At 36.2% G+C, this 25,823-nt stretch overlaps 1 protein-coding gene and 1 long non-coding RNA gene across 3 annotated transcripts in view; one reads left to right on the top strand and one right to left on the bottom strand.

The window, feature by feature from the left end:
* Positions 1 to 2,523: 2,523 nt before the first annotated feature.
* On the bottom strand, positions 2,524 to 6,110 carry LOC137254633 (uncharacterized). Of its 2 annotated transcripts, XR_010954051.1 has the most exons (6): positions 6,048 to 6,110; positions 5,911 to 5,980; positions 4,715 to 5,016; positions 4,462 to 4,658; positions 3,734 to 4,375; positions 2,524 to 3,669 (listed from the first exon to the last, which is right to left on the bottom strand). It is a non-coding gene; the product is annotated as an uncharacterized lncRNA (long non-coding RNA). The 2 variants fall into 2 exon arrangements; XR_010954050.1 differs by having other exon boundaries at positions 2,526 to 3,669; positions 3,734 to 4,658.
* Positions 6,111 to 10,958: 4,848 nt separating this feature from the next.
* The window catches only part of Atox1 (Antioxidant 1 copper chaperone), an 87,139-nt gene continuing 72,274 nt past the window's right edge, over positions 10,959 to 25,823 (top strand). The window contains exons 1-2 of the mRNA XM_067792156.1: positions 10,959 to 11,796; positions 11,851 to 11,926. Coding sequence (XP_067648257.1) covers positions 11,791 to 11,796; positions 11,851 to 11,926 — 82 coding nt within the window. The 5' untranslated portion in view covers positions 10,959 to 11,790. The remainder of the gene's footprint in view (positions 11,797 to 11,850; positions 11,927 to 25,823) is intronic.

Below are 25,823 nucleotides of genomic sequence, written 5' to 3'. Positions count from 1 at the left end.
GGGCCTTAGTTCTATAAGTGAACGCCGTTTCGAGATATCGCCATAAACGTGGACCAGGGGTGACTCTAGAATGTGTTTGTACGATATGGGTATCAAATTAAAGGTGTTAATGAGTATTTTAAAAGGGCGTGGGCCTTAGTTCTATAGGTGGACGCCTTTTCGAGATATCGCCATAAAGGTGGACCAGGGGTGACTCTAGAATTTGCTTGTACGATATGGGTATCAAATGAAAGGTGTTAATGAGTATTTTAAAAGGGCGTGGGCCTTAGTTCTATAGGTGGACGCCTTTTCGAGATATCGCCATAAAGGTGGACCAGGGGTGACTCTAGAATTTATTTGTACGATATGGGTATCAAAAGAAAGGTGTTAATGAGTATTTTAAAAAGGAGTGGGCCTTAGTTCTATGGGTGGACGCCTTTTCGGGATATCGCCATAAACGTGGACCAGGGGTGACTCTAGAATGCGTTTGTACAATATGGGTATCCAATGAAAGGTGTTAATGAGTATTTTAAAAGGGCGGGGGCCTTAGTTCTATAGGTGGACGCCTTTTCGGGATATCGCCATAAACGTGGACGAGGGGTGACTCTAGAATGCCCTTGTACGATATGGGTATCAAATGAAAGGCGTTAATGAGTATTTTAAAAGGGCGTGGGCCTTAGTTCTATAGGTGGACGCCTTTTCGGGATATCGCCATAAACGTGGACGAGGGGTGACTCTAGAATGCGTTTGTACGATATGGGTATCAAATGAAAGGTGTTAATGAGTATTTTAAAAGGGCGTGGGCCTTAGTTCTATATGTAGACGCCTTTTCGAGATATCGCCATAAACGTGGACCAGGGGTAACCTAGAATGCGTTTGTACAATATGGGTATCAAACGAAAGGTGTTAATAAGTGTTTTAAAAGGGAGTGGGCCTTAGTTCTATGGGTGGACGCCTTTTCGGGATATCGCCATAAACGTGGACCAGGGGTGACTCTAGAATGCGTTTGTACAATATGGGTATCAAATGAAAGGTGTTAATGAGTATTTTAAAAGGGTGTGGGCCTTAGTTCTATAGGTGGACGCCTTTTCGAGATATCGCCATTAAGGTGGACCAGGGGTTACTCTAGAATTTGTTTGTACGATATGGGTATCAAATGAAAGGTGTTAATGAGTATTTTAAAAGGGAGTGGGCCTTAGTTCTAGATGTGTACGCCTTTTCGAGATATCGCCATAAACGTGGACCAGGGGTGACTCTGGAATGTGTTTGTACGATATGGGTATCAAATTAAAGGTATTAATGAGGGTTTTAAAAGGGAGTGGCCCATAGTTTTATATGTGAAGGCGTGGTCTTAGTCGGATTCCGGCCATTTTTTACACCAATACAAAGTGGGTTCAGATAAGTACGTGAACTGAGTTTAGTAAAGATATATCGATTTTTGCTCAAGTTATCGTGTTAACGGCCGAGCGGGAGGGCAGACGGTCGACTGTGTATAAAAACTGGGAGTGGCTTCAACCGATTTCGCCCATTTTCGCAGAAAAGAGTTATCGCCATAGAAACTATGCTCTAACCAAATTTCACAATGATTGGTTAATTTTTGTTCGACTTATGGCATTAAAAGTATCCTAGACAAATTAAATGAAAAAGGGCGGAGCCATGCCCATTTTGAAATTTTCTTTTATTTTTGTATTTTGTTGCACCATATCATTACTTTGAAGTTTTGAGTTGAATGTTGACATAATTTACTTATACACTGTAAGGATATTAACTTTTATTTTAAAATTTGAATTTAAAAATTTTTTTTTTCAAAAGTGGGCGTGGTCGTTCTCCGATTTTGCTAATTTTATTAAGCATACATATAGTAATAAGGGTAACGTTCCTGCCAAATTTCATCATGATATCTTCAACGACTGCCAAATTACAGCTTGCAAAACTTCAAAATTACCTTCTTTTAAAAGTGGGCGGTGCCACGCCCATTGTCCAAAATTTTCTTAGTTTTCAGTTCTGCGTCATAAGTTCAACTCACCTACCAAGTTTCATCGCTTAATCCGTATTTGGTAATGAATTATCGCACTTTTTCGATTTTTCGAAATTTTCGATATCGAAGTGGGCGTGTTTATTGTCCGATATCGTTCATTTTAAATAGCGATCTGAGGTGAGTGCCCAGGAACCTACCTACCAAATTTCATCAAGATACCTCAAAATTTACTCAAGTTATCGTGTTAACGGACGGACGGACGGACATGGCTCAATCGAATTTTTTTTCGATACTGATGATTTTGATATATGGAAGTCTATATCTATCTCGATTCCTTTATACCTGTACAACCAACCGTTATCCAATCAAAGTTAATATACTCTGTGAGCTCTGCTCAACTGAGTATAAAAATATGGTGACTATTAAATTGTGATAATGTAACAAAGAAACACACAAGAACTTAAATTTTTATAATAGTAGATATGTAAACACCTGCTCATATTAATAGTGAAAGTAGTTTTATTCGTAACATATATTGATGTACAGTTGCGAGCACTAAAATAGCAGTGAAAATTATTTTATCAGTTATTTTCTCCTTTTATTTATTTTCGTTAATGGTAGAAATAAGTTCAATGAATTGTATAACCAAACAAATGTAAATTTATTTCAAAAACATTTTCGGGAAAATGCGAAAATTCGAAAGGTGTTAAAAAATCTTCATGCAAGTTTCAAACTTTTATTTAGAGTTTTCAAAATCTTTTTTAGTATGAAGTTTTATAGTCCAATCAATTTTAGTATAACAAAGTGCATGCTTGAAGTCTCTCAAAAATCGCATTGATTTTTCCAATTTTTTTTTTTCAGAGTGTTTTAGATTTGGTTTTATACAAAGAGTAAATATTTATATGGAAGAAAATCTAAAACACTCTTTGAAAAAAAAATTGGCAAAAATCAATGCGGTTTTTGAGAGACTTCAAACATGTTTATAGGTAATCTTTGAGTATGCAGCTTTGTTGCCCATTGGTTAGTAATAGCTCAAACGTAAATTTTTGTTCATGCATTAGGAGATGAAAATTTAACACTTTCTCACTTGCACATTATTATAACAAAATTGAATAAGAAACAAAGTTGCATACAAGAGATTTTTTAAAAGTTCTGCTCAAAAAGTTGCAAAGTTCGTGACGGATTTTTAAAGTTATTTATATGAACTAAATTTGCGTATTTATGAATGTGCAAAAAATGTGTATTTAAAAATTTTTTTTCGTTTTCCTTCAAAATTTTGATTCAATTTTTCGTTTTCCGGCAAAATATTTAATTTGAATTTTGAACTTTCCATTTTATACTAAATATTAGTATGTGTAAACACTTAAGTGCAAAACTAGAATAAGAATGCAAAATACAAACTTTGTGGTATTATATTATGATCTATTTAATATACACGAGGCAGAATTGCAATTTTTACCAGTTTTTTGATTTAGTGAAATTATTTGAACAAACTTTATATATAAACAACCATAATATATGTTTTAAAAATATATGAAGTATTCTTTCAGTATCGTTCTTTACTGTATGTATACAGAAAAAAATGAAATAAATTATATTATTCTATGTTAAGATAATTTGAAAAGCTTATGATTTTGTAGCAGCATTGTGGTTGTGCAGCAGCAATGGTTGTTGCTTTGTTTTGTTGTGTATCTGCCTTCCGCCGAAATGATCTATAAGGAGGTAGTCAAAATGTAAAATAACTTCTAGATAATTGTATATAAGTTGCGTTCTTACCTCCTGAAATATATTACTCGATGTGATTTTGAAATGCTACTGCAAAATCGGTCATAAAGTAGTTGGTAAGGTATTCCCGATACTCGTATGTACTATTTCGGCCCCTTCTTCGAAATGACTGTACTGTCCGCAGCGGACCTCCACAAGTTCTTAGTTCGTTCCTCCATTCTGCACTCGCCCTTCTCCGTCAGTGTAGTTTTCTGGGCAATACCACCGACTAGTATCGTGTAACATAATGAAATGATGCAGCACTAAACATGCGAAACGATTTTTTGTGCATTTTCAGGATAAAACTCCATTTTGGTTTTCATTACTCTCCATCGCGCAGTCAAAATCCCAAATGCGTTTTCTATAAAGCAGGGCCCGCGACAGTCTGTGATTAAAAACTAGCTGTTCCCTTGTCGCATTCATTCCCGGATATGGTTTCATTAGATTGTTTTTAAGCGAAATGCACAATCTCCAAGAAGAATATAATACGATAATGGAAGAGGAGTATCTGGTGGAAGTGGTAATCGATTTTCCAACAGATCTTCCCCAAACCTTGTTGCATGAAAAATGCCTCCATCGCTTTGACTTCCATAAGCTCCTACGCTTACAGCGGTAAACTGGTATTTAGCATCGCATGCTGCCAACAAGACGATGCTGAAAAACTTTTTATAATTAAAAAACAGTGATCCTGACTTCGGAGGGCATTTTATAGCAACGTGATTTCCATCAATAGCACCTACACAATTTGGCATGTTCCACATTTGAGAAAAAGTCAGATGTTATATCTCTTATTGCTGCTCTGTGGGTTCACTTAAATATATTGGGGAAGTGTTTGCCAGATAGCATAGCAAGTCTCCAACACAATCATCCTCACAGTGCTCTTTCCAATTTTGTGGCTCCAAGCTATTTTTTGAAAGGAATACCATGTGCCAAGTACCTAGAAATCATACTAATTAATACAATATACGATGTTAATATCTGGAAATTTTTTACTGAAGTGTAATGGATAAACGTTCTTCCACAAAATTTTTGTTTGAAGCTGGACAGTGATGGAGCCATTAGTTTTAAAAAAGTGTCATAAACCGGCAGGGACATTCTTGTATGCGCAAAAAACCCGCTTTCGTCCATATCTTTAATTCTTAACAAAGTCTTTTGGTGATATCCGGCTTGAGTCCTATTAGCATTAATGGAGCGGGCATGCCATCGTCTTTTTTGTCTTAACTTTCTTCTTTCAGCATATAACGCCATTATGCTGAGGAACAAGTTGTCAATTTCTTCGTCACTGCTCATGTTAGCTTAAACAGAATAAATATATATGTTTTATTTACTTGTTTCTTAATTATCCATTATATATAGTGCGGTTCATAGATGCGATAGCAAGGAATTGCCGGCAGATGAAACCCCAACCCAGGAGATAAGAAAATTATTGCTCTCAATGCCGAGATCAAGCAATTTGTTGACCAACAGACCCCAGCGGGTTAGGGGATCAGAATATACACGCGGTAGGTATGCCTGTCGTAAGAGGCGACTAAAATACCAGATTCAAGGGGCTGTGTAGCGCAACCTTTCAGGTTGCCAGCGCAATATATAGCCTGTCCAAACCCAATTGTCAACCTCACCTATCCGCGGCGAATCCTGTTTCACTAACAGACGAGGCTCTGGCGACCCCAAGCTCCTCATGGAACTTGGGGGTAGGGAGGGAGGGAATGGCCTGAAGGTTTAACGTGGCCACATAAATCGTTCCCGAGATGGTCGGGCTAGCACTTTAATGGTGCTATGGTACCGGTGCGTACCGGATTTGTATCCGGCAAAGGACCATCACATCGATAACACTCCCCAAAGCCTTCGGGGAGCAACCTTATCGCTACAACAACAACAACCAACAGACCAAACGGTAAGAGCACCTCAGGATATGCAACCGCTTTGCTGGTGTTGGTATATATGGTCAACCGTCAATCCCTAATAGACCCTACCAAATATAACGACAGAGTATTAATGCACTTCCCATGGCAGCCGGTTGTAAGCACCAAAAGGTTTTGTGTGGTGCAGTTTCCGTGTTTTTTTTGAAGATACTTACTGTTAAATACACGTCCTTGCACTCAAATATATATAAATCTTCGCCTATATCTAGTGCTATATTTAATTAAATCTGTAAGAATACTTAAACTTTTAATATGTGAACAGCTTACATTGAGATACGTGTAGATATGGGGCTTTATTCATCACATAATTCTTTCACTATGTAGATATGCACCAAATCTGTTGCAATATTAATAAAAATACTATTAAAAATGTTTTCTTTTACTTTATTTTGATTAAAAATTACCAAATTTTGCAATCACTTTTTATAAACAAAACATTCCCAATTCGTGACAGCAATGGTCAGCTGTTTACGGTTATGGCACTATTAATCGATCACAATAGAGACGGTTATGGATATGGGTATGGTTACGACTATGGCGTTAGGGTTAAGGAAGTTTAATTTGGTTTTAAAGGGCGAATTAATGGTGACTTATAACCATAAAGCCATAACCAAATAAAACAGCTGATCGAACCTGCCTTATGGAAATCAATGTAATCGAGTCAGCGTTACGGTATGGCACCATTTATCGATTACATTGATTTCCATAAGGCAGGTTCGATCAGCTGTTTTATCTGGTTATGGCTTTATGGTTATAAGTCACCATTACTTCGCCCTTAATGGTGACTTACAACCATAAAACCATAACCAGATCAAACAGTTGATCGAACCTACCTTATGGAAATCAATGAAATATGTGTTCTTTCTTCGATACGAGTTTTGTTATCGATACTTTCTACAAAATTGCATCACTGGCAGTAGGCTGATGAACAGTGTACGGACTTTTAAAAAGAGAATGATGGTAGACAAAGAATTAAAATAGTAGCAGAAGTTGGTAGATTTTTTTTCAACAATACCTACAGTTTATCGTACAGATTATAGAGATTTATCACGGAAATAACACTATAAAAAAACATGTAAACAAAACAAGAAAATACACGTAAATTTTTATATACATAGCTTATGCCTATATGATACTCGCTTTTTTTCCTGTATTTCGAGCTTGAAATACTGACGAAAATGTCTAATTACAACAACAATTTTCCAATGTACCAAAAATTCTGCCACAAAATAGCCGACTTCGGCATGTTATCGTTCACTTAAAACTTTTTTATTCTCGTTCAAAATTATTCCCAAAAAACTGGTGAAAATAGCGCAGGAAAATATTTACGTGCTCATTTACTACTAGAACAAGAGCCCGCGACTGCCAGGCCTTCGTCATTTTATAAAAGTTGAAATTTCGTCAGTGCATACTTCCAACTGAAGCAGAATAGTTGGTCTATTATAAAACTTGACTCATAGCGGCCTTAACAGATATCGTGTAAAAATTTTACAGAAAAATATACTTTCCTTTCGTCATTCTATAAAGACTGATTTTCATATATGGTCTTCGTCACGATACAAGAAGCAACTAGCATCATTGGCAGACACTTTCCATAGTGGCTTTTATTAGCCAGACACTTTTAATCCTTCTAAACTTCAAAGAACATCGAAGCAATTCTATACTGAAATTCGAATACAAAATCTTTAAACAACTTTTGAAATTTTGTTTGCCGTAAAAAACTTTCAGCTTATGAAAAAGTATAAGTGTACCCCAAGGGTCAATCCTTGGTCCTTTGTTGTTTGTATTGTACATTAATGACCTGCCTCGTGTTCTTAAGTATTGTGACGTCCACATCTATGCTGACGATGTTCAATTGTATACGTGCTGTCCTGTCGATTGTATGAGTTTATGTATAAGTAACTTGAATCAAGACCTTAGTCAAATAGGTATATGGGCTTCCATGAATTGTTTATGTCTAAATCCTAGAAAGTCGAAGTGCATTGTTATCCGTAGAAAACTGCTAGCTACAAATGGCTTAAACAATATTATGTTTGAAAACTCTGTTATAGAATATGTTGACACGGCAATAAATCTTGGCATAGGTTTTAACAAAACATTGTCCTGAAGAAACCATATCTTTAGAACTGTAGGAAAAGTGTACGGTATGCTCCGTACACTGTGGTTGACACAGTATTTCACTCCGCTACATATTCGAATACTTTTGTCCAAAGCGTACTTAATACCTACGCTCCTCTACGGCTGTGAGATTTTTTCTAACTGTGATGCTGTGAGTAAAAAGAAGCTTAATGTTGCCTACAATAACATTGCTAGATACGTTTACGTGCTGAATAGACTTGATCACGTTTCCTGTTCTTCTGCAAAGTTGCTAGACATTTCTTTTGACAACCTTTTAAAGTTTAGAAAACTTATTACCTTGCATAAGATAATCTACACGAAGGAGCCTTATTACCTATATCGAAGGCTTCAATTTCTTCATTCTACGAGGACAATAGTTCTTGCACATGTTAAACACCGTATGCTAATTTCTGAACGCCAATTCTTCGTTACTTCGATCCGTCTTTGGAACTCCCTTCCAGACAGAATAAGACAAATAAGTAATGCACTGCATTTCAAAAAAGAATTAATCTTGTTCTTTAATTGACTCACCTCTCCTTCTTCAACTGACCCTCTTTACTAATCTTCTATCCGTTTTTCTTGCCACCTCCTATTTCCTCAAAGTATAGAACCTAATATTATTACAATACTACCTACCCTTGCAATGTCCCCTTTATTCTTATTTCTGTTCTGTGTCCCTAGGCTAAGCTCTTTAAAATTTATTGTAAACATTAAGTCTTATTTTACAAATTATCTATTGTTTATCTAAGTTATTGAAACATTTTTTGAATTTTCGCCTTTGTTCTGTCACTGTTCTGACTAGCACTATAAAATAATTTTGTCAAATTGTTGTGTTAGGAAAAAATTTAATAAAATACAAATACAAAATATATAGCTTTATGAAAAAGTACAGTTTTGCATTATAAAAAGTGTCTGGCTGGACAAAGCCACTATGGAAAGTGTCTGGCAATGAGGCTAGTTGCTTCTTATATCGTGGCGAAGACCATATATGAAAATCAGTCTTTATAAAATGACGAAGGAAATGTATATTTTTCTGCAAAATTTTTACACGATATCTGTTAAAGCCACTATGACTCAAGTTTTATAATAGACCAGCTATCCTGCTTCACTTGGAAGTATGCACTGACGAAATTTCAACTTTTATAAAATGACGAAGGTCTGACAGTCACGGGCTCTTGGACTATACATTTATTTCTTGTTTGAATTTGTGCACAAATTTTTCAAAATTGGTTAGTTTGGTTCATGTTTTAACTATACATGGTTGGCTCATCATCATGGCAAAGCAACAAAATATGTCTGTTCAAATTGTCAAAATCTGTGTATTGGTGTTGGTGCAAATGGTATGGAATGGAAACATAAAACTTAGCAGTTTTTGTATGTGTAAGTAAAATGTTGCCAATGTGTTGGTTTCATTTTGAGTTTGCCATCTCCTTTTGACAATCCCTTCGACCCTGCAATGACATAAATAAAATCAGCTGATGAGATGAGCCAACCTGTATAATTGAACCACGGTTTGGTTGGTGTCACCTCATAATGTTATTTGGGTGGGCTCGGCAATTAAATACGTTTACCTAATGATTGCAGTATTTGGTTTCAATGCGAATATATTGAAATGTTCGTAGATTTTTGGGCTTTGGTGGTAGAAAATGAAAATGGGCTAAAAAGTTGGTAGATATACCAATAAAGTGGTAAAGTCCATGCGCTACTGATGGATCTAGCAAACGTCCGTCAACCATCGTTAAAAGCCCAACAAAAAATTTGGTCACAAAACCTAATCATGCCCGTGCAAATGTGACTATGAATATAACCTATGGTCGTAAAATGACTAGTCAAATTACGTGGAATGACGAGAGCGTTTTTGCAGAGAGGTTAAACGTCACTATGCCATCACTGGTCACTGTGCTTAGCCTTCACTTTAATGTTGGCCGATCCCGTGATTTTTGAGGAACAATAGCCGTCTTCCAGTGAGTTTTACTGCTCCGGCTCACACTCAATTGTCACGGGAATACTTTGGATTATTAAGAGACTTGAGAAGCAGATGTCGTGAAATTTTCGCACACGTGAAATGTGATAGGCAGATGCCGCCGCTGTTTTTCATTTAACTCATACGGCGAAAGGCTAAGCAGCGACATCTTTTTTTTGAAAAAGTAGGTTTATTAAAGGCAGCGTTGCGAAACTAAAAAGAATTAATTTACAAATTATCTGGCTCACAAATTGAACTAGACTGCTATCTGGATTTATCTGGCTCAAATCGTTGTTGCATTTACATGCAAAATTATTTATCTGGCTCAGGCTTTTGCCACCGGATGATGGCAAATGTTATCTGTGATTGTGACCTCTCAGTCACAGCGGCTTTTAACCGTGACTGTGACTGAAAAAATTCCACGCCAACCGGAATCAGTTTTACATTTTTCCCTGCGGATTGTGTTGGGAAGAATAAAAGCCGAAGTCATTGGTGCCGTATGTCGTATCGCTGTATCCGTATCCCTAACGTAATCAGCTGTTTATCGTTACGACGGTCAACAAAACCCAATTGGTTGGCTACGATACGGTTACGACCTTAGCGGCACCAATAATCGATTGCATTGATTCTCATAAGGTTGGTCGAATCAGCTGTTAAAAGGTTACCGATACGGTTACCGATAAAGCACCAATGTCTCCAGCTAAACTCTGCGTAATTTTTTGGGACATCTACTGTTATTTAGTCGCAGCTTAAAGGCGGTGACACAATGACATTTTTCATATAGATGCGTTTAACACAAGCTTATGCATCCCAATAACATCGCCACAATCAACCAAGATGTTGCGTTTGTAAATATGAAGGAACTTCAGACTTGGCAATTGAAGTTTATTACGCCTTGTCAATTCACATACAAAATTTCGCGAAGCACTGTTGTAAACATTCTCCCTATACAACAAAAATACTTGCTAATATATTTTGTGTCGTATTCGATTGTTATATTGCAGTTTTCAATTGCGAAAAATGTTAGAAAATTTACCAACCAGTGGGAAAATGATTTCACTTGCAAAGTGTGCTAACACTCTTAGCCAAAGCAAATGTCCGGCGCACCACCTAATTTTTATCAGAAATTATCGAAGGTGGTATCGAAAGACGTGTCCCGACCGCCGTTTTTAGAATCGCGTAGCGAAAATTTATATTAATTAGATTAGTTGAGCTGAAAGGCCGCGGTTAATGACGTTTTGGTTTGTTTTATATTCATAAATTTTAATTTTGGTCGATATTTCGACTTCAATCTGAAGTCATCATCAGGGACATATGGACATCGATCGAAAATTTATATTTTTATGTCTGTCAAAAGATATAAGCAAAAAATCGGTTGCATTTTGTATTGATTCCCAAACCTGTGTCGGACCCAGGGGGTAATTTTACGGTTGTTTGTAAATAACTTTCGACAGAAATAAAATTTTTATTTACGCTATCGGATTCTTAAAACGGAGGTCGAGACACGTCTTTTGATACCACCTTTGATAATATTTGATAAAAATTAGGTGGTGCACCGTCTTGTAAAACGTTACCAATTGGTAACGGGAAATAATGCTGTCACAGGCAGTCACGAATATTCCTTGTAAGCTGTCGCTGAAATGTACTGTGATATTTCAGTAGCTGTGACAAAATTACAGGTACACGGATATTTGCCAACTGTAGTTCACTTACCAAATTACTCCAATTGTGTGCCAACTTTGAAAATTCAATTGCAAAATTGTGCAAGTTCAAAAAAATATTTATTTGACAAAGTAGCATAAATTTATTATATTGTACTGAACTGCGTTCGTTTCAAGTATACCTTAAAGTTTGGAGCAATTAAAATCCCTGCTGCAGTCATCAAGAAGCTCTCAACACATGTTGTTGTGTTGAGAACAACACATCAAGTACGGTGGTAAATAATCAATTGTTTTCATTTGTGAAGGGCCTGCCAACGCAGTGAAAAATTATTCAAACTGTTGAATTTGCCGCAATTATACTTGCAAACGTCATCGTCGTCGACACATAGTGCCCGGAGTGCCAACATGCCAGTATGGGGAATTATAGAAATTAAACCAACATCTTTTTTAACTTTTTCATTTAAGGTGCACGAATTTAAAGTGGAAATGACATGTTCAGGGTGTGCTAACAGCGTAGAGCGAGTCTTAAATAAATTGGGTGGTAAGCAGCAAATTAATAATAGTTTTTCTTTACATTAGATTACATACATACGTATAATTGTGAACCCCAGTTTGAAAAATGAGGCGCGGGTGTGAAAGGAAGCCACCCAGTCATATTTCGAAATAAAAGACCCTATCCATTTTTATTTTAATTTCATCAATATAAACTTTCTCAAAGGTTATTCCTATTATCAATTAATTAATTAAAAACTTGTATCAGCCATAATTCCATCTCAATCGGGTGCATCTTTTATTTTACTGTGCTTGGCTCTTTGTTGAAGTAGTTGGCTATGGCCAACTATACAACACTATAGTGGTTGTGTTGTGGCGCTTTCAAGGTTATCTCTTTGTTAGGGCATCTAGAACATTTAAACAAAAGAGAACAATCAAATTTTGATCTTAATTTTAAGTTGATACACGTAAGTACTATAAACACACCTACATATGAGGCGCTCAGCACCAAAATGGCCTTAGGCCCAAAAAATGGTTCTGAGAAAAACGAAGTTAAAGGAAAATAAGTTTTTAAAATATTTTTATTTTTTTATTAATCGTAAATAAAGATTAGTTGTAATATGTGTTTTAGGTTAATCATTAGGTGTTAATTAATTTACATAAAAACTGTTTTAAACAGTTAATACAAAAATTTAAGTGGCTTAGGCCATTTTGGAATCCATTTAAAAAAATATATTGATAGGAACCATTTTGGCTCCATTAATTAAAACATACAAAATGTCTTCAGATAAATAGTAAAAATAATTTTTAGCGTTTTAAATAATACTAATTAATAATAATTATTATTCGTGTTCTTCCTGAATATTTTCGTCTTCGGCTCTCGAATTTGTTCTTAAATTATTATAAAAAGCATGGGAGGTATGAACTCTTTGAGTTCCTGTAAATCCTTAAACTTTGCAGCTTCAATGAATCTTCCTCCACGATAAAGCGGTTCCAATTCCAAATCTACTGGGGTTCCTCCTTGAAATATCAACTTCTTGAAATAAAACTATGTCATCTGAATATTTGTATTGAATGATAAATGACTTCACATTTTCTAAAAACTTCTAAATGTTCTTGATTAAGGATATTAATCTGCCGTCATCTTTACCAAGTGAAATGGTTCCCTTCTTTTTGCCGTGATGATTACACGATCCCAATCATCAGGCGCAAAAATTTCCTTATAATATTGTAACGAATGTTAGCAGCACTGAGCGATGCTATCGTCTCTAAGCCGATGCTAAGCAGTGACGTGAATGCACATCAATAATTCAATCATTATGTATCTACATAAACGAAACAATAACTGCGTCTACATATATGTACCATGTACGTATACGAGCAGCGAAGAGTCGATGCACAAACACATGCATATATCTTATCTGAGTTGTCACAAGAGAGAGCAATAATTTGTACGCGTAGTTGTGGCTGGCGATTTTGTAGCCGAAACTAACTAGTAAATTCTGGAAATCGAAGAGCCTAGAAGTATGCAGCGTAAACTATAAAAGCGGGGCAGGCGAGTAAGAAGTAATTCAGTTTGAGTTGAGCTATCAATCAGTTTGATTAAGCACGCGATCTGGCGGCCAATAGTAGAGTTTCATTTGAATTATCAATCAGTTTGGTTATTAAGCCAGCGAGTAGCAAAGTATAAGTGTTATTGTGAAGTATTTTAATAAAGGCCATTTTTTTCCATTATTCAATATTGGAGTTATTTATTCAACAGTTTAGTGATTCGAACTTAGCAGAGGATTGCAAATGAGAAGATTTGCAGAAAATTCGTTACAATTGGTGTCAGAAGAGGAATTGTTGAATAAATTCCAGAGGACAACAAGGACATGGCAAAGTTCAGTGAATTGAAGATCCAGCAACTGAAGGAGGAGTTGGGGAGCCGTGGATTGAATACAAGCGGCGTTAAACTTGAACTTCAGGCACGGCTACGAGAGGCAATGGAAGCAGAAGGAATTGATGTGGAAGAGTATGTCTTTCATCTTGATGGCGAGGAGACAACAAAAATTGAAGAGAAAAACGAAACATCTCAGACAGTTACCAGCACAGACTTGAACATGATATTGGCTGCAATATCTGCACAAACATCGACAGTAGCATCAATGTCGTCGCAATTGGCATCCCAGCTGGAAGCGCAAGAGGCACGTATAACAGAAATGTCATCACAAATATCCACAAATATGGCATCCCAACTGGAATCGCAAGAGACACGCATAACATCCAAGATGGAAACTCAGCTGGAATCGCAGGAGAACCGTATAACAGCAAAGATTGAATCACAGGAGACACGTATATCCGAAATGTCGTCACAAATAACATCCAGGATTGAAATACAGGAGGCACGTATATCCGAAATGTCGTCACAAATAGCATCCAGGATTGAAGAACAGGAGGCACGTATATCCGAAATGTCGGGACAAATTTCAGCACAGGTATCATCGCAGACCTCTGTACAACTAGAAGCCCGTATGGACGAAAAAATAATGCAGTTTGAGAACAAAATCGAGGCTGAGGTAGATGCTTTAAAAGGTCGTATACAGGAGCTGCAACTAAACCGCCCAGCTGTTTCAGCAAGCAATCCAAAGGTAAAAACACCATCATTTGACGATTCTCTTCCTTTCCAGGTCTTCAAGCTACAGTTTGAGAAGACCGCAGCAGTGAACAACTGGAATGCGGAAGATAAAGTTGCTGCACTGTTCGTGGCATTGAAAGGGCGGAACAGTTATGAAACATTGATGGCTGCTGTAGAACGACGTTATGGAAGCGAGCATAGGAAACAGATATTCCAAATTGAGTTGCAAAACCGTCACCAAAGAGCGAATGAGACTTTGCAGGAGTTTGCCTCGGATGTTGAAAGGTTAGCTCATCTCGCAAATGCGGACGCACCCGTGGAATACACCGAGAGGGTAAAAATCCAGAGTTTCATAAATGGCATACGGGACGTGGAAACGAAGCGAGCTACATACGCAAACCCAAAACTGACATTTGCTGAAACCGTATCACATGCATTAATTCAGGAAACAGCGTCGCTTCTATGTAAGCCAGTTTTCAAAGCACGCTGTGGGGAAGTAGAAAGGCCAGATTGGGTAGACACAATTTTGGAAGCACTGAAGGGATCTCAACAGAAGAATGCCGGAGTTATTAAATGTTTCAAGTGCGGCAACTCAGGTCACATTGCACGTCATTGCGATCTTGGTCCTAATAGTTCCAACAATGTGGGTGGCCGTAAACGCAAAGCTGGCGGAAATGAGCAAGAGCGTGTCGAATGTAAAGATCGAAAACTTGCCCCGGCTATTGAATGCCCTGTGATATCTGTGTCGCAAATTGGCAGAAAATCGAGCAGTCTTACCGTCAGAGGGAATGTGGATGGCAAAGAACGAGTACTGACTGTAGATACGGGCGCATCTCATTCCTTGATCCGACCTGACTTGGTCAACAGGAGAGTAAAACCGTTACCTGGAGCAAAGTTGCGTACGGTCACTGGGAGTTCAGGGAGAAGTGATATGTGAAGTATTGATTGGGAAGGTCATGGTTCTACACAAATTTGTTGTGGCGGAGATTGTTGATGAAGTTATATTGGGAGTGGATTTCTTGGTTGACCATGACATCAAGATCGATATGCAGAGAAGGGTGATGCGTTATGAGAACCAAGATGTGCCACTTAATTTTAGTTTGGAAAAAGGGTTCAGCAGTAATCGGGTACTGGTGGAGAAGACTCGACGAAGGCCACGAAATTCAAAGGTAAAGGTTGATGGAACAAATGGGCCAAACAAATCAAAGCCGAAGGTACCTGTGAGCGAAACACTGGCATTGAAAAGCCCTAACGGACGTACTAAAACGAAGAAAGAATGCAAGGGTGGTTTCAAGCCAAGGCACACTACTGTTGTGAAGCGTCGGAACGATACTGATTATGCAAAGCAAATCCGTCCAGCGCAAGCTCTGCGAAGTAGTTCTTCATGGGCCGAGCAACAGAGTGCGAGGGAACGATCCAGAATAATGAGTAGTAAGGTGGAACACAGGTACGACAAGGAAAATAATTCGGAAGGTTTCCGGGAGGGAGATTTGGTACTGCTATACAACCCTCACCGGCGGAAAGGTGTTCCATCCAAATATCGGTGTAGTTGGGAAGGCCCGTACAGAGTTGTGAAGACGATCAGTGATGTCAACTGCCGCATACAAGCAATTGGGAAATCACGAAATAGAAGAGTAGTACATTTGGCGTTGCTAGCAGCGTTTAGATCGAGAGATTTGTCTGATCGGGACGATCAGACTTAGGTGGAGGGCATTGTAACGAATGTTAGCAGCACTGAGCGATGCTATCGTCTCTAAGCCGATGCTAAGCAGTGACGTGAATGCACATCAATAATTCAATCATTATGTATCTACATAAACGAAACAATAACTGCGTCTACATATATGTACCATGTACGTATACGAGCAGCGAAGAGTCAATGCACAAACACATGCATATATCTTATCTGACATGTCACAAGAGAGAGCAATAATTTGTGCACTTAGTTGTGGCTGGCGATTTTGTAGCCGAAACTAACTAGTAAATTCTGGAAATCGAAGAGCCTAGAAGTATGCAGCGTAAACTATAAAAGCGGGGCAGGCGAGTAAGAAGTAATTCAGTTTGAGTTGAGCTATCAATCAGTTTGATTAAGCACGCGATCTGGCGGCCAATAGTAGAGTTTCATTTGAGTTATCAATCAGTTTGGTTATTAAGCCAGCGAGTAGCAAAGTATAAGTGTTATTGTGAAGTATTTTAATAAAGGCCATTTTTTTCCATTATTCAATATTGGAGTTATTTATTCAACAGGTTAGTGATTCGAACTTAGCAGAGGATTGCAAATAAGATTTGCAGAAAATTCGTTACAATATTTTTTTTTTTTTTTTCAATGAGACCAAAATCTTGATCGCATGGTAGGAATGAGTGGCCAAATACTAAAAATTTGTGGTCCATCTGTTCCACTGGGAAGGTCGAATTATTGACCATGTATGTGCAAATAGTGATCATTTTATGTCCCGGGTTTGGCCACCACTTTGACCACTATACATTATTTGGTTCTTACATTTAACATTGGCTTTTACGTAATAAATAATGCAAGACCCTATATTCTGTGGTCCACGTGAAGCTATTCCCTCATTCCAGGTATACATGAATGACTTGTTCGTGATAAGGTCATGAATACCAACACAATAGGTCCATAGCTGACTTTTGTAGTAAGCTACCCCTGTGGAAATGACTGGTGTCGGCAGCGTTTTCATAAGATCGAATCCTATAACGGCTTTTCTTCCTTGTTAAGTTTCGAGTCCAATTGCATCGCAGTTATAGCTGATTCAGCTCTTCGGTGATGTAAATCTCTTTCGGTCGTAATCCTTTCCTTTTCAGAAGGATCACCTGCGGCTTCGATTTTTACTTTAAAAGAATCAAATTTTTTTCAACTGTCGGAAATTGGAGCTCGAAAATGCAAATTACAGTTTTCTAAAAATTCAATTTTGTAAAGTTCTTCTTCGTTGCGAATGAGAAGTTTTGTAAACTCGGGCTCAGTTGTACATATTTATGTATGTTTGTTTAATAGTGTGTTCAGTTTATACTTATATTTAAGAATTTATGAGCTTAACACCGGCTTATAATAATTGAATTTCACCGGCACACAAATTAATATAGAGACAAAATGTCTAAATTGTGTTGTTAGTGTAGAAATGAGAAAAACTGAATTAAGCAGAAAACAAAGACCAGCAGAATGGCCTAGTGATTCACGGTTCGAATCCCGGTGAAACCTTTGATAACATTACAAAATTGCCTGATGATGATTACGTTGGCGGTTTTCGAAATGGGTCCATCGCAATATGCCAGTAAATGTTTCTTTCTTTTCAGTTTCTCTTAGAAAAACATAATAATTGAAATTCAATTATTATAAGCCGGTGTTACGCTCATGAATTCTTAAATATAAGTTTTCTAAAAAGATTTTGGTGAAAACGAATTTATATACAACCTTGCCCATTTCTACAGTTCCACTATACAACTAGTACATAAACGATATGTTTAAGGTATGTGCGAGAAATTCTCTTTGAATATTCTTATTTCTTGAATAGTGGGAACTATACCTCGAAAATTTATTGATAAATTCTTTCACGATTTCTGTAGCTTCAACGCTGGTCTTATTATGAGGTGTGTGTCTTCCTCTTTGGTCCAATTTTGGTGTAGTTGTGCCACTTCCAGGTGCTGTATGTTTAAGTGCACGTGTAATACGCCCATCGGTTATTTGTAAGATCTGCTTAAAATATATTTTGCAGACATGCATTCCAACATTATTTTCTCCAGGAAGTTTGTAAATTCTTGTACTAGATCTTCGGCTTTTGCCTTCTTTTGACTTCTTATAAGATCTTCTTGTTTCAATCACTGCAATTTGTCCACATAAATAAGATTTTTGCAAATCATGATCACCAATTTTATAAAAATTTTCAAAAATAATTCGCAAATTATTCTCACTGAAATGCTGATGACATTTTAACGGACATGGACATTCAAGTACATTAAGTGTTTTAGCTGGCTTCATAACTCCTTTCACAGTTTTATAAGATTTTCCGGAATTTTTCTGAACTTTACTTACATATGTGTTTTTATACTCAGTTGAGCAGAGCTCACAGAGTATATTAACTTTGATTGGATAACGGTTGGTTGTACAGGTATAAAGGAATCGAGATAGATATAGACTTCCATATATCAAAATCATCAGTATCGAAAAAAAATTCGATTGAGCCATGTCCGTCCGTCCGTTAACACGATAACTTGAGTAAATTTTGAGGTATCTTGATGAAATTTGGTAGGTAGGTTCCTGGGCACTCATCTCAGATCGCTATTTAAAATGAACGATATCGGACAATAACCACGCCCACTTTTTCGATATCGAAAATTTCGAAAAATCGAAAAAGTGCGATAATTCATTACCAAATACGGATTAAGCGATGAAACTTGGTAGGTGAGTTGAACTTATGACGCAGAACTGAAAACTAAGAAAATTTTGGACAATGGGCGTGGCACCGCCCACTTTTAAAAGAAGGTAATTTTGAAGTTTTGCAAGCTTTGCAAGCTTTAATTTGGCAGTCGTTGAAGATATCAAGATGAAATTTGGCAGGAACGTTACTCTTATTACTATATGTATGCTTAATAAAAATTAGCAAAATCGGAGAACGACCACGCCCATTTTTGAAAAACAACATTTTTTTAATTCAAATTTTAAAATAAAAGTTAATATCTTTACAGTATATAAGTAAATTATGTAAACATTGAACTCCAGTAATGATATGGTGCAACAAAATACAAAAATAAAAGAAAATTTCAAAATGGGCGTGGCTCCGCCCTTTTTCATTTAATTTGTCTAGGATACTTTTAATGCCATAAGTCGAACAAAAATTTACCAATCCTTGTGAAATTTGGTTAGAGCATAGCTTATATGGCGATAACTCTTTTCTGCGAAAATGGGCGAAATCGGTTGAAGCCACGCCCAGTTTTTATACACAGTCGACCGTCTGCCCTCCCGCTCGGCCGTTAACACGATAACTTGAGCAAAAATCGATATATCTTTACTAAACTCAGTTCACTTACTTATCTGAACTCACTTTGTATTGGTGTAAAAAATGGCCGGAATCCGACTAAGACCACGCCCACTTTTTCGATATCGAAAATTACGAAAAATGAAAAAAATTCCATAATTATATACCAAATACGAAAAAAGGGATGAAACATGGTAATTGTATTGGTCTATTGACGCAAATATAACTTTAGAAAAAACTTGGTAAAATGGGTGTGACACCTACCATATTAAGTAGAAGAGAATGAAAAAGTTTTGCAGGGCGAAATCAAAAGCCCTTGGAATCTTGGAAGGAATACTGTTCGTGGTATTACATATATAAATAAATTAGCGGTACCCGACAGATGATGTTCTGGATCACCCTGGTCCCCGTTTTGGTCGATATCTTGTAGTGCCAAAGTAAAATACATTAAAATAAATTGTAGATGGCAACCCTCTTTAGAAATGTGCAAGATGCAACCATACATCAGATGCACTTGGCATCACTAAAATTGTTAGAGTCGAACAACTTGGAGAGTTTCTGATTGGCTGAAACTGCCGTAGGTCGACGCCATGATTTTATTTTTGACGCCATCATTAATTTCGTTGCTAAGCAACGAAGAGAAAAAACTGCCGAGCTACAGGTTGGCGTTAGCGGCAGTTTTCAGTTTGAAGGAAACCGGCAGCCGCATAAGTGAGAAAATAAATAAACGTAGAGAAACTAAGCCGTGTAAGGTATAAAAGAATAACAGTATAACATAAAGCTGTGTAAAAGACTAAAGAGAAAAGTGTTACATATAGATAATAAATAAGGAACTAAGGTATACATTTATAAATAAAGTTTAATAAAGAAGGACACAGAAACCATTTTATGGATCCACCGGGAATGTTCTGAGCACACACGCAGAGTTGCTACGCACACACTCACCCTTATTTTTTCTTTATTTTTTAATTTAATAAAAACAGTTTTCAGTTTCTGTGTCCTTCTTTATTAAACTTTATTTATAAAATGTATACCTTAGTTCCTTATTTATTATCTATATGTAAAACTTTTCTCTTTAGTCTTTTACACAGCTTTATGTTATACTGTTATTCTTTTACACCTTACACGGCTTATGCGGCAGTTACCCACCGACGTGTGCCGTACGTAAGGACGTTTGTCGTACGAAGCACGTTTGACCGAACTCTCAAGCCCGTAGGAATCAATGTGTGCGTCTGTGTACATGTACATAACATATTTGTGTGTGTATTGTTTACAGATAAGCACTGTTGCCATTGACCATTTTGCATGTATGCTTATGGAAACATCAACTTTTTCCAATTTAATTTTTGATATTGTAAAAGGCCGGAATACATATTAAATAAGTATAAATAGATTAAATATTTATAATCAGCACTTTTACATAATTATTTCGAATTATTTCCACAATTTTTCAAACTTTAATTAGGCTTTTTTGCATAAAATTGCAAACGGTCAAAAATTAGCGCACAAAAGTTTACTAGGCAACTCTGTCTAGTGAGAGAGTGATCAGCTGACACGTTCTTACGGAAAAAATCAAAATTGTTTTGATTTCTACGTTCCGGGCTACGTACGTACGGGCGTTGCACGTCGGTGAGTTTTCGTTTACATTGCACACTCATAAGATAGGTCGTGTCAGCTGACACGTTTTTTCTACGTACGTTCGTGGGTAACTGCCGCATTAGTTTTTTTACGTTTTTTTATTTTCGCACTTATGCGGCTGCCGGTTCACTTTTTACTGAAAACTGCCGCTAACGCCAACCTGTAGCTCGGCAGTTTTTTCCTCTTCGTTGCTTAGCAACGAAATTAATGACGGCGTCAAAAATAAAATCATGGCGTCGACCAACGGCAGTTTCAGCCAATCAGAAACTCTCCAAGTTGTTCGACTCTAACAATTTTAGTGATGCCAAGTGCATCTGATGTATGGTTGCATCTTGCACATTTCTAAAGAGGGTTGCCATCTACAATTTATTTTAATATATTTTACTTTGGCACTACATCTTCCTCTTTTAGAAAAGAAGAATTTGGTAAGATTAGTAATTAATCTTGCCACATTCTTCTTTAGGCTTTAATATGTTGTTGTAATGTTATGAACGAAGGATTTTGCTAGCATTAGGGTGCTCTAACCCGGGACTCATTCGTTCATCGCAGTGCAACTTCTAAAAAGATGATTAAAAATGAAAGTAATATTTTGAATAAAGTGAAATATATAAAAGTTAGTTTAAAATATTGAATTTAATGTTTGAAGTAAACCGGTTTTTTGTTAATGTAAAATCTACCTAATTAAGTGTATATTTGTTTGTTACATTTTTGTTTAGCCTTCATGGGCGGTTTTAAAATATATTTACATGATTAATAATAGATTATTAGATTAATTAATTTTTTGTACTCGATTTTTGTGTACAGTTTTTTCGTTTTCTTTACCTATCTCACAAATAGTTACATTTGGCCCATCAATATTCTTTACTATGTAGGGACCTTGGTATATATTTTTATGTTTATTCCTAGGTTCTGTTTCTACTAAAACTCTATCATTAATTTTAATTTCTAAAGGCTTAGCAGTTTTATCGTATAAATCTTTATTTCTAATCTTATGCTTATTAATCAAATTTTTTGCCATTTTATGCGATTTTTGCATTCTAAACTTAAGCTCTTTTGCGTAATTTTCTACGTTATAGATCCGATCAATTTGCTCTTTTTGCAATTCATGTGGCATTGTAGTTTTTCTGCCAAATATTAATTCAAAGGGAGTAAATTTATTATCAAAAACCGAACTACTTGTAGTATTATGTAAAAATGTAAAGTATTTTAAATATGTATCCCAATCTGAATACGTTTCATTTAGATATGCACGCAAGTATTCGTTAAAGACTCTATGATTTCTTTCAACAGCACCAACAGTTTCGTGGTGGTAAGCTGTTGAGAAATCATGATCAATCTTTAAAAGTTTTGTCAATTCAGAGAATAATTCGTTTTTATATTCCATTCCTAAATCGGATCTAATAGCTTTCATTGTACTAATGTTAATATAAAGGTTTCGAAAATAGCGCAAGCGATAGTTTTAGCTGATTTATCTGGTACAGCTACTGTTACCAGGTATTTAGAAAAGTCACAAATCATAGTAACAGCGAACTTGTTACCATATTTGGATTCCGGAAGTGGACCTATTGTATCGGCAATTACTATGTCAAAGGGTTTGCAGGGTGTTGGAGTCAAAACAAGATTTTCCTTTGTTTTTGGTTTTACTTTATTTAAAAGGCATTTATTGCAATTTTTGACAAATTTAGCTATGTCACGAGTCATATTTTTCCAATAGTATTTTGTTCTTAATCTTGAATACAATCGTTTTGTACCGCATTGACCGCCTAACAAAGGGTCCTCATGATAAATTGTCATAAGTTTTTGTTTCTGCTCTGTTTCTGTCACAGTTTCTACAGGGTCTGTTAGTATTATTTGTAATGATTTTAAAATTTTATTACCGCTTATTTTAAAATTTGTAATCGAAAATTCTTTGAAAAATATATAATTTTTTGGCCATTCTAACTGCTTAATATTGTGACTGCCGGCTTCTTTTTCAAGCCTCGAAAATAACTCATCTAAATTTGTTTTTCCGTTAGCATTCACAAAATTAAGTAAATTTAGTTTTTTATGTTTTAAATGCGCATAAATTTGTATATTGGAGATCTCATTATTTTTATTAAATTGTATAGTCGACTTTATTCGCGGTATCTTTTTTGAAAAATTGTATGAAAATTTGTCATAAACTTGTACTTTATGCGTTTCGCAAAAAGTGTCAGTAAAATTATCGTCTTTATTTTGTAATTCCTTTTGTTTGGTTTGTGATCGCGTTTGGACTGCTAAAACATGCTTTGTAGATTCTTTTATTTCGTCTATACTAATGCGTGAAAGAGCATCAGCCACAACGTTAGATTTTCCTTTTATATATTCAATCGTAAATTTATATTCTGATAGTTCTAATCGAATTCTAGAAAGTTTAGACGAAGCGTCTTTCATGTTAAAAAGATAAACTAGTGGTCTATGGTCGGATTTTACTGTGAAATTTGTACCATAAACATATGGACGAAAATGCTTTATAGCGAAATGTATTGCTAGGAGTTCTAATTCGATAATTGCTTTTTTCTGTTCTGCTTTATTAAAAGATTTTGACGCGAAACAAATTGGTAAATCGTTATCACCATGCTTTTGGCTTAATATAGCGCCACACCCACTCTTAGAAGCATCTACTGTAATTATAAATTCTTTTGTGAAGTCAGGGTATTGTAGTAGTTGAGGGGACATTAATGCTAGTTTTAGTTTTTCGAAAGCGTTTTCGCACGCTTCGTCCCAAACAAATTCAACTTTTTTTCGGTTTAAACGATTTAAAGGCGCTGCCAGTGACGCAAAATTCGGTATAAATCGCCTGTAATAATTTGCAAAGGCGACAAATCGCCTAACCGCATCTTTGTCTTTGGGCTTAGTATACCTCTTAATAGCGTATATTTTCGAATCATTTGGCAGCAAACCTTTTGATGTGCATTTATGGCCTAGAAAAGTTACTTCGGAACGAAGGAAATTGCATTTGCTTGGATTCAGCTTTAAATTAAACTTTCTGCAGGTTTCGAAAACTTTTTCTAAATTTTTAAGGTGGTGTGTCTCACTACAACCAATGACGATAACGTCGTCAATATACATAAAAGCCTGATTTGCCGAAATGCCTGAAAATGCTATTGACATCATACGAGAAAATGAGTTTGGTGCAATATTTAACCCGAAAGGTAAAACTTTCCAACGAAAAGCTCCTCGATCTGTACTGAAAGAAGTTACATCTCTAGATTTAGGGTGAAGGGGTATTTGGTGAAAACCAGAAAAAAGATCTAAAGGCTCTGCCAAGATTATCGAGTATGTCATCAACGCGTGCTAGTGGAAATTTGTCGGCTATAAGCTTTTTATTGACTGCTCTGAAATCTACGCACATACGGTACGACTTTTTGCCTGTTGGATCTTTTTTCGGTACCAAAATTAAAGGACTGTTATAATTTGAAAAACTAGGTTCGATTAAATCATTCTGTAATAGGTTTTCGACTTGTTTATTTATTTCTTCGCGTTGTGTGTATGGCAAACGGTAATTTTTAATATAGACAGGGGTTTTGTCAGTTAATCTAAGTTTTTGTTCGTAGAAATTATTAAGCGTCATCAAGTCGGTTTTTAATGCAAAAATATCAGAATACTTCAAACATAAATCAAGTAATTTCTTTTTAGCGTAAGAAGGCATTTGTTTTGCCAAAATTGATTTAAGCTCTTCTATACGTTTTGAATCGATAGGTGTATCATTTATGCAATAGACATTGAAGTTTTTAATGTCTTCAGTTTGAATATTGAAATCTTTTACATACTTGACCTCGTCGGTGGTGTTGATAACTTTTATTATTGGGTTTTTTGTATCAACGATACATTTTGCTGTGAAAACACCGTTACTAAGTTCCTGAGAATCAACAAAAACTGGACTTGTCGAATTTTTCAAACTAAAAACACGAAAAACTTCGCATCTTGGTGGAATTACAAGACTATTTGTTGAAGTGCTGTGCAAAATTGAAATATTTACCTTTTCTGTCCCTTGTCCGAATGTAATTGTGTCATTAGCATAATTGATTATGCATTTGTTCGTTTTTAGAAAGTCTTTCCCTATTATGCCGTCCGAAGGGATATTAAAGTTGTCATTGACAACGTGAAGGGTCAGAGGAAAAAATGTATTTGATGCGATTATACTTGTATTAACTGTTCCTAGTGTTGTTACCGTGTCTGTCGTTACGCCTGTTATATTTATTACGTTGCTATCGTCTACTTCTACATCGTTTGCCAAACTAGAAATTTTTATTAGTGAAATGTCTGCCTGTGAATCTACTAGAAAAGAGCATATTTTATGAGAATCGCTACAAGCGACTTCGACGAAATCGGAAAAATTTAAATTTAGACAATATATTGACTGAGAAATATTTAGTCGAATTGCTCCTGCTCCCTCAGTGTTCGCGCCTGAGGGGCTTCGGCATTTAAAGAACGAACGTTGGCTGAATTTCTAGAATTTGAACCCTGATTACTAGAATTTCTGTTATTTCCGGACCGATTATTGTTGTTATGTTGGAATTGATATTGCCTCTATTATAATTGCGATTATTACCTCTGTTATAATTGTGATTATTGCCTCTGTTATAATTGTTATTTCGGAAATTTGTATTAGTGTGTTGCCTAATTGCATTACCGTTAAATCGAAAATTACTATTGTTATTATATCTGAAATTACTGTTACC

Source organism: Eurosta solidaginis, chromosome 5, assembly GCF_040869045.1.
Source record: "Eurosta solidaginis isolate ZX-2024a chromosome 5, ASM4086904v1, whole genome shotgun sequence".
NCBI lineage: Eukaryota > Metazoa > Arthropoda > Insecta > Diptera > Tephritidae > Eurosta > Eurosta solidaginis.
Note: the sequence above shows the minus strand (reverse complement) of the source record. Positions and strands in the feature narration are given on the sequence as shown.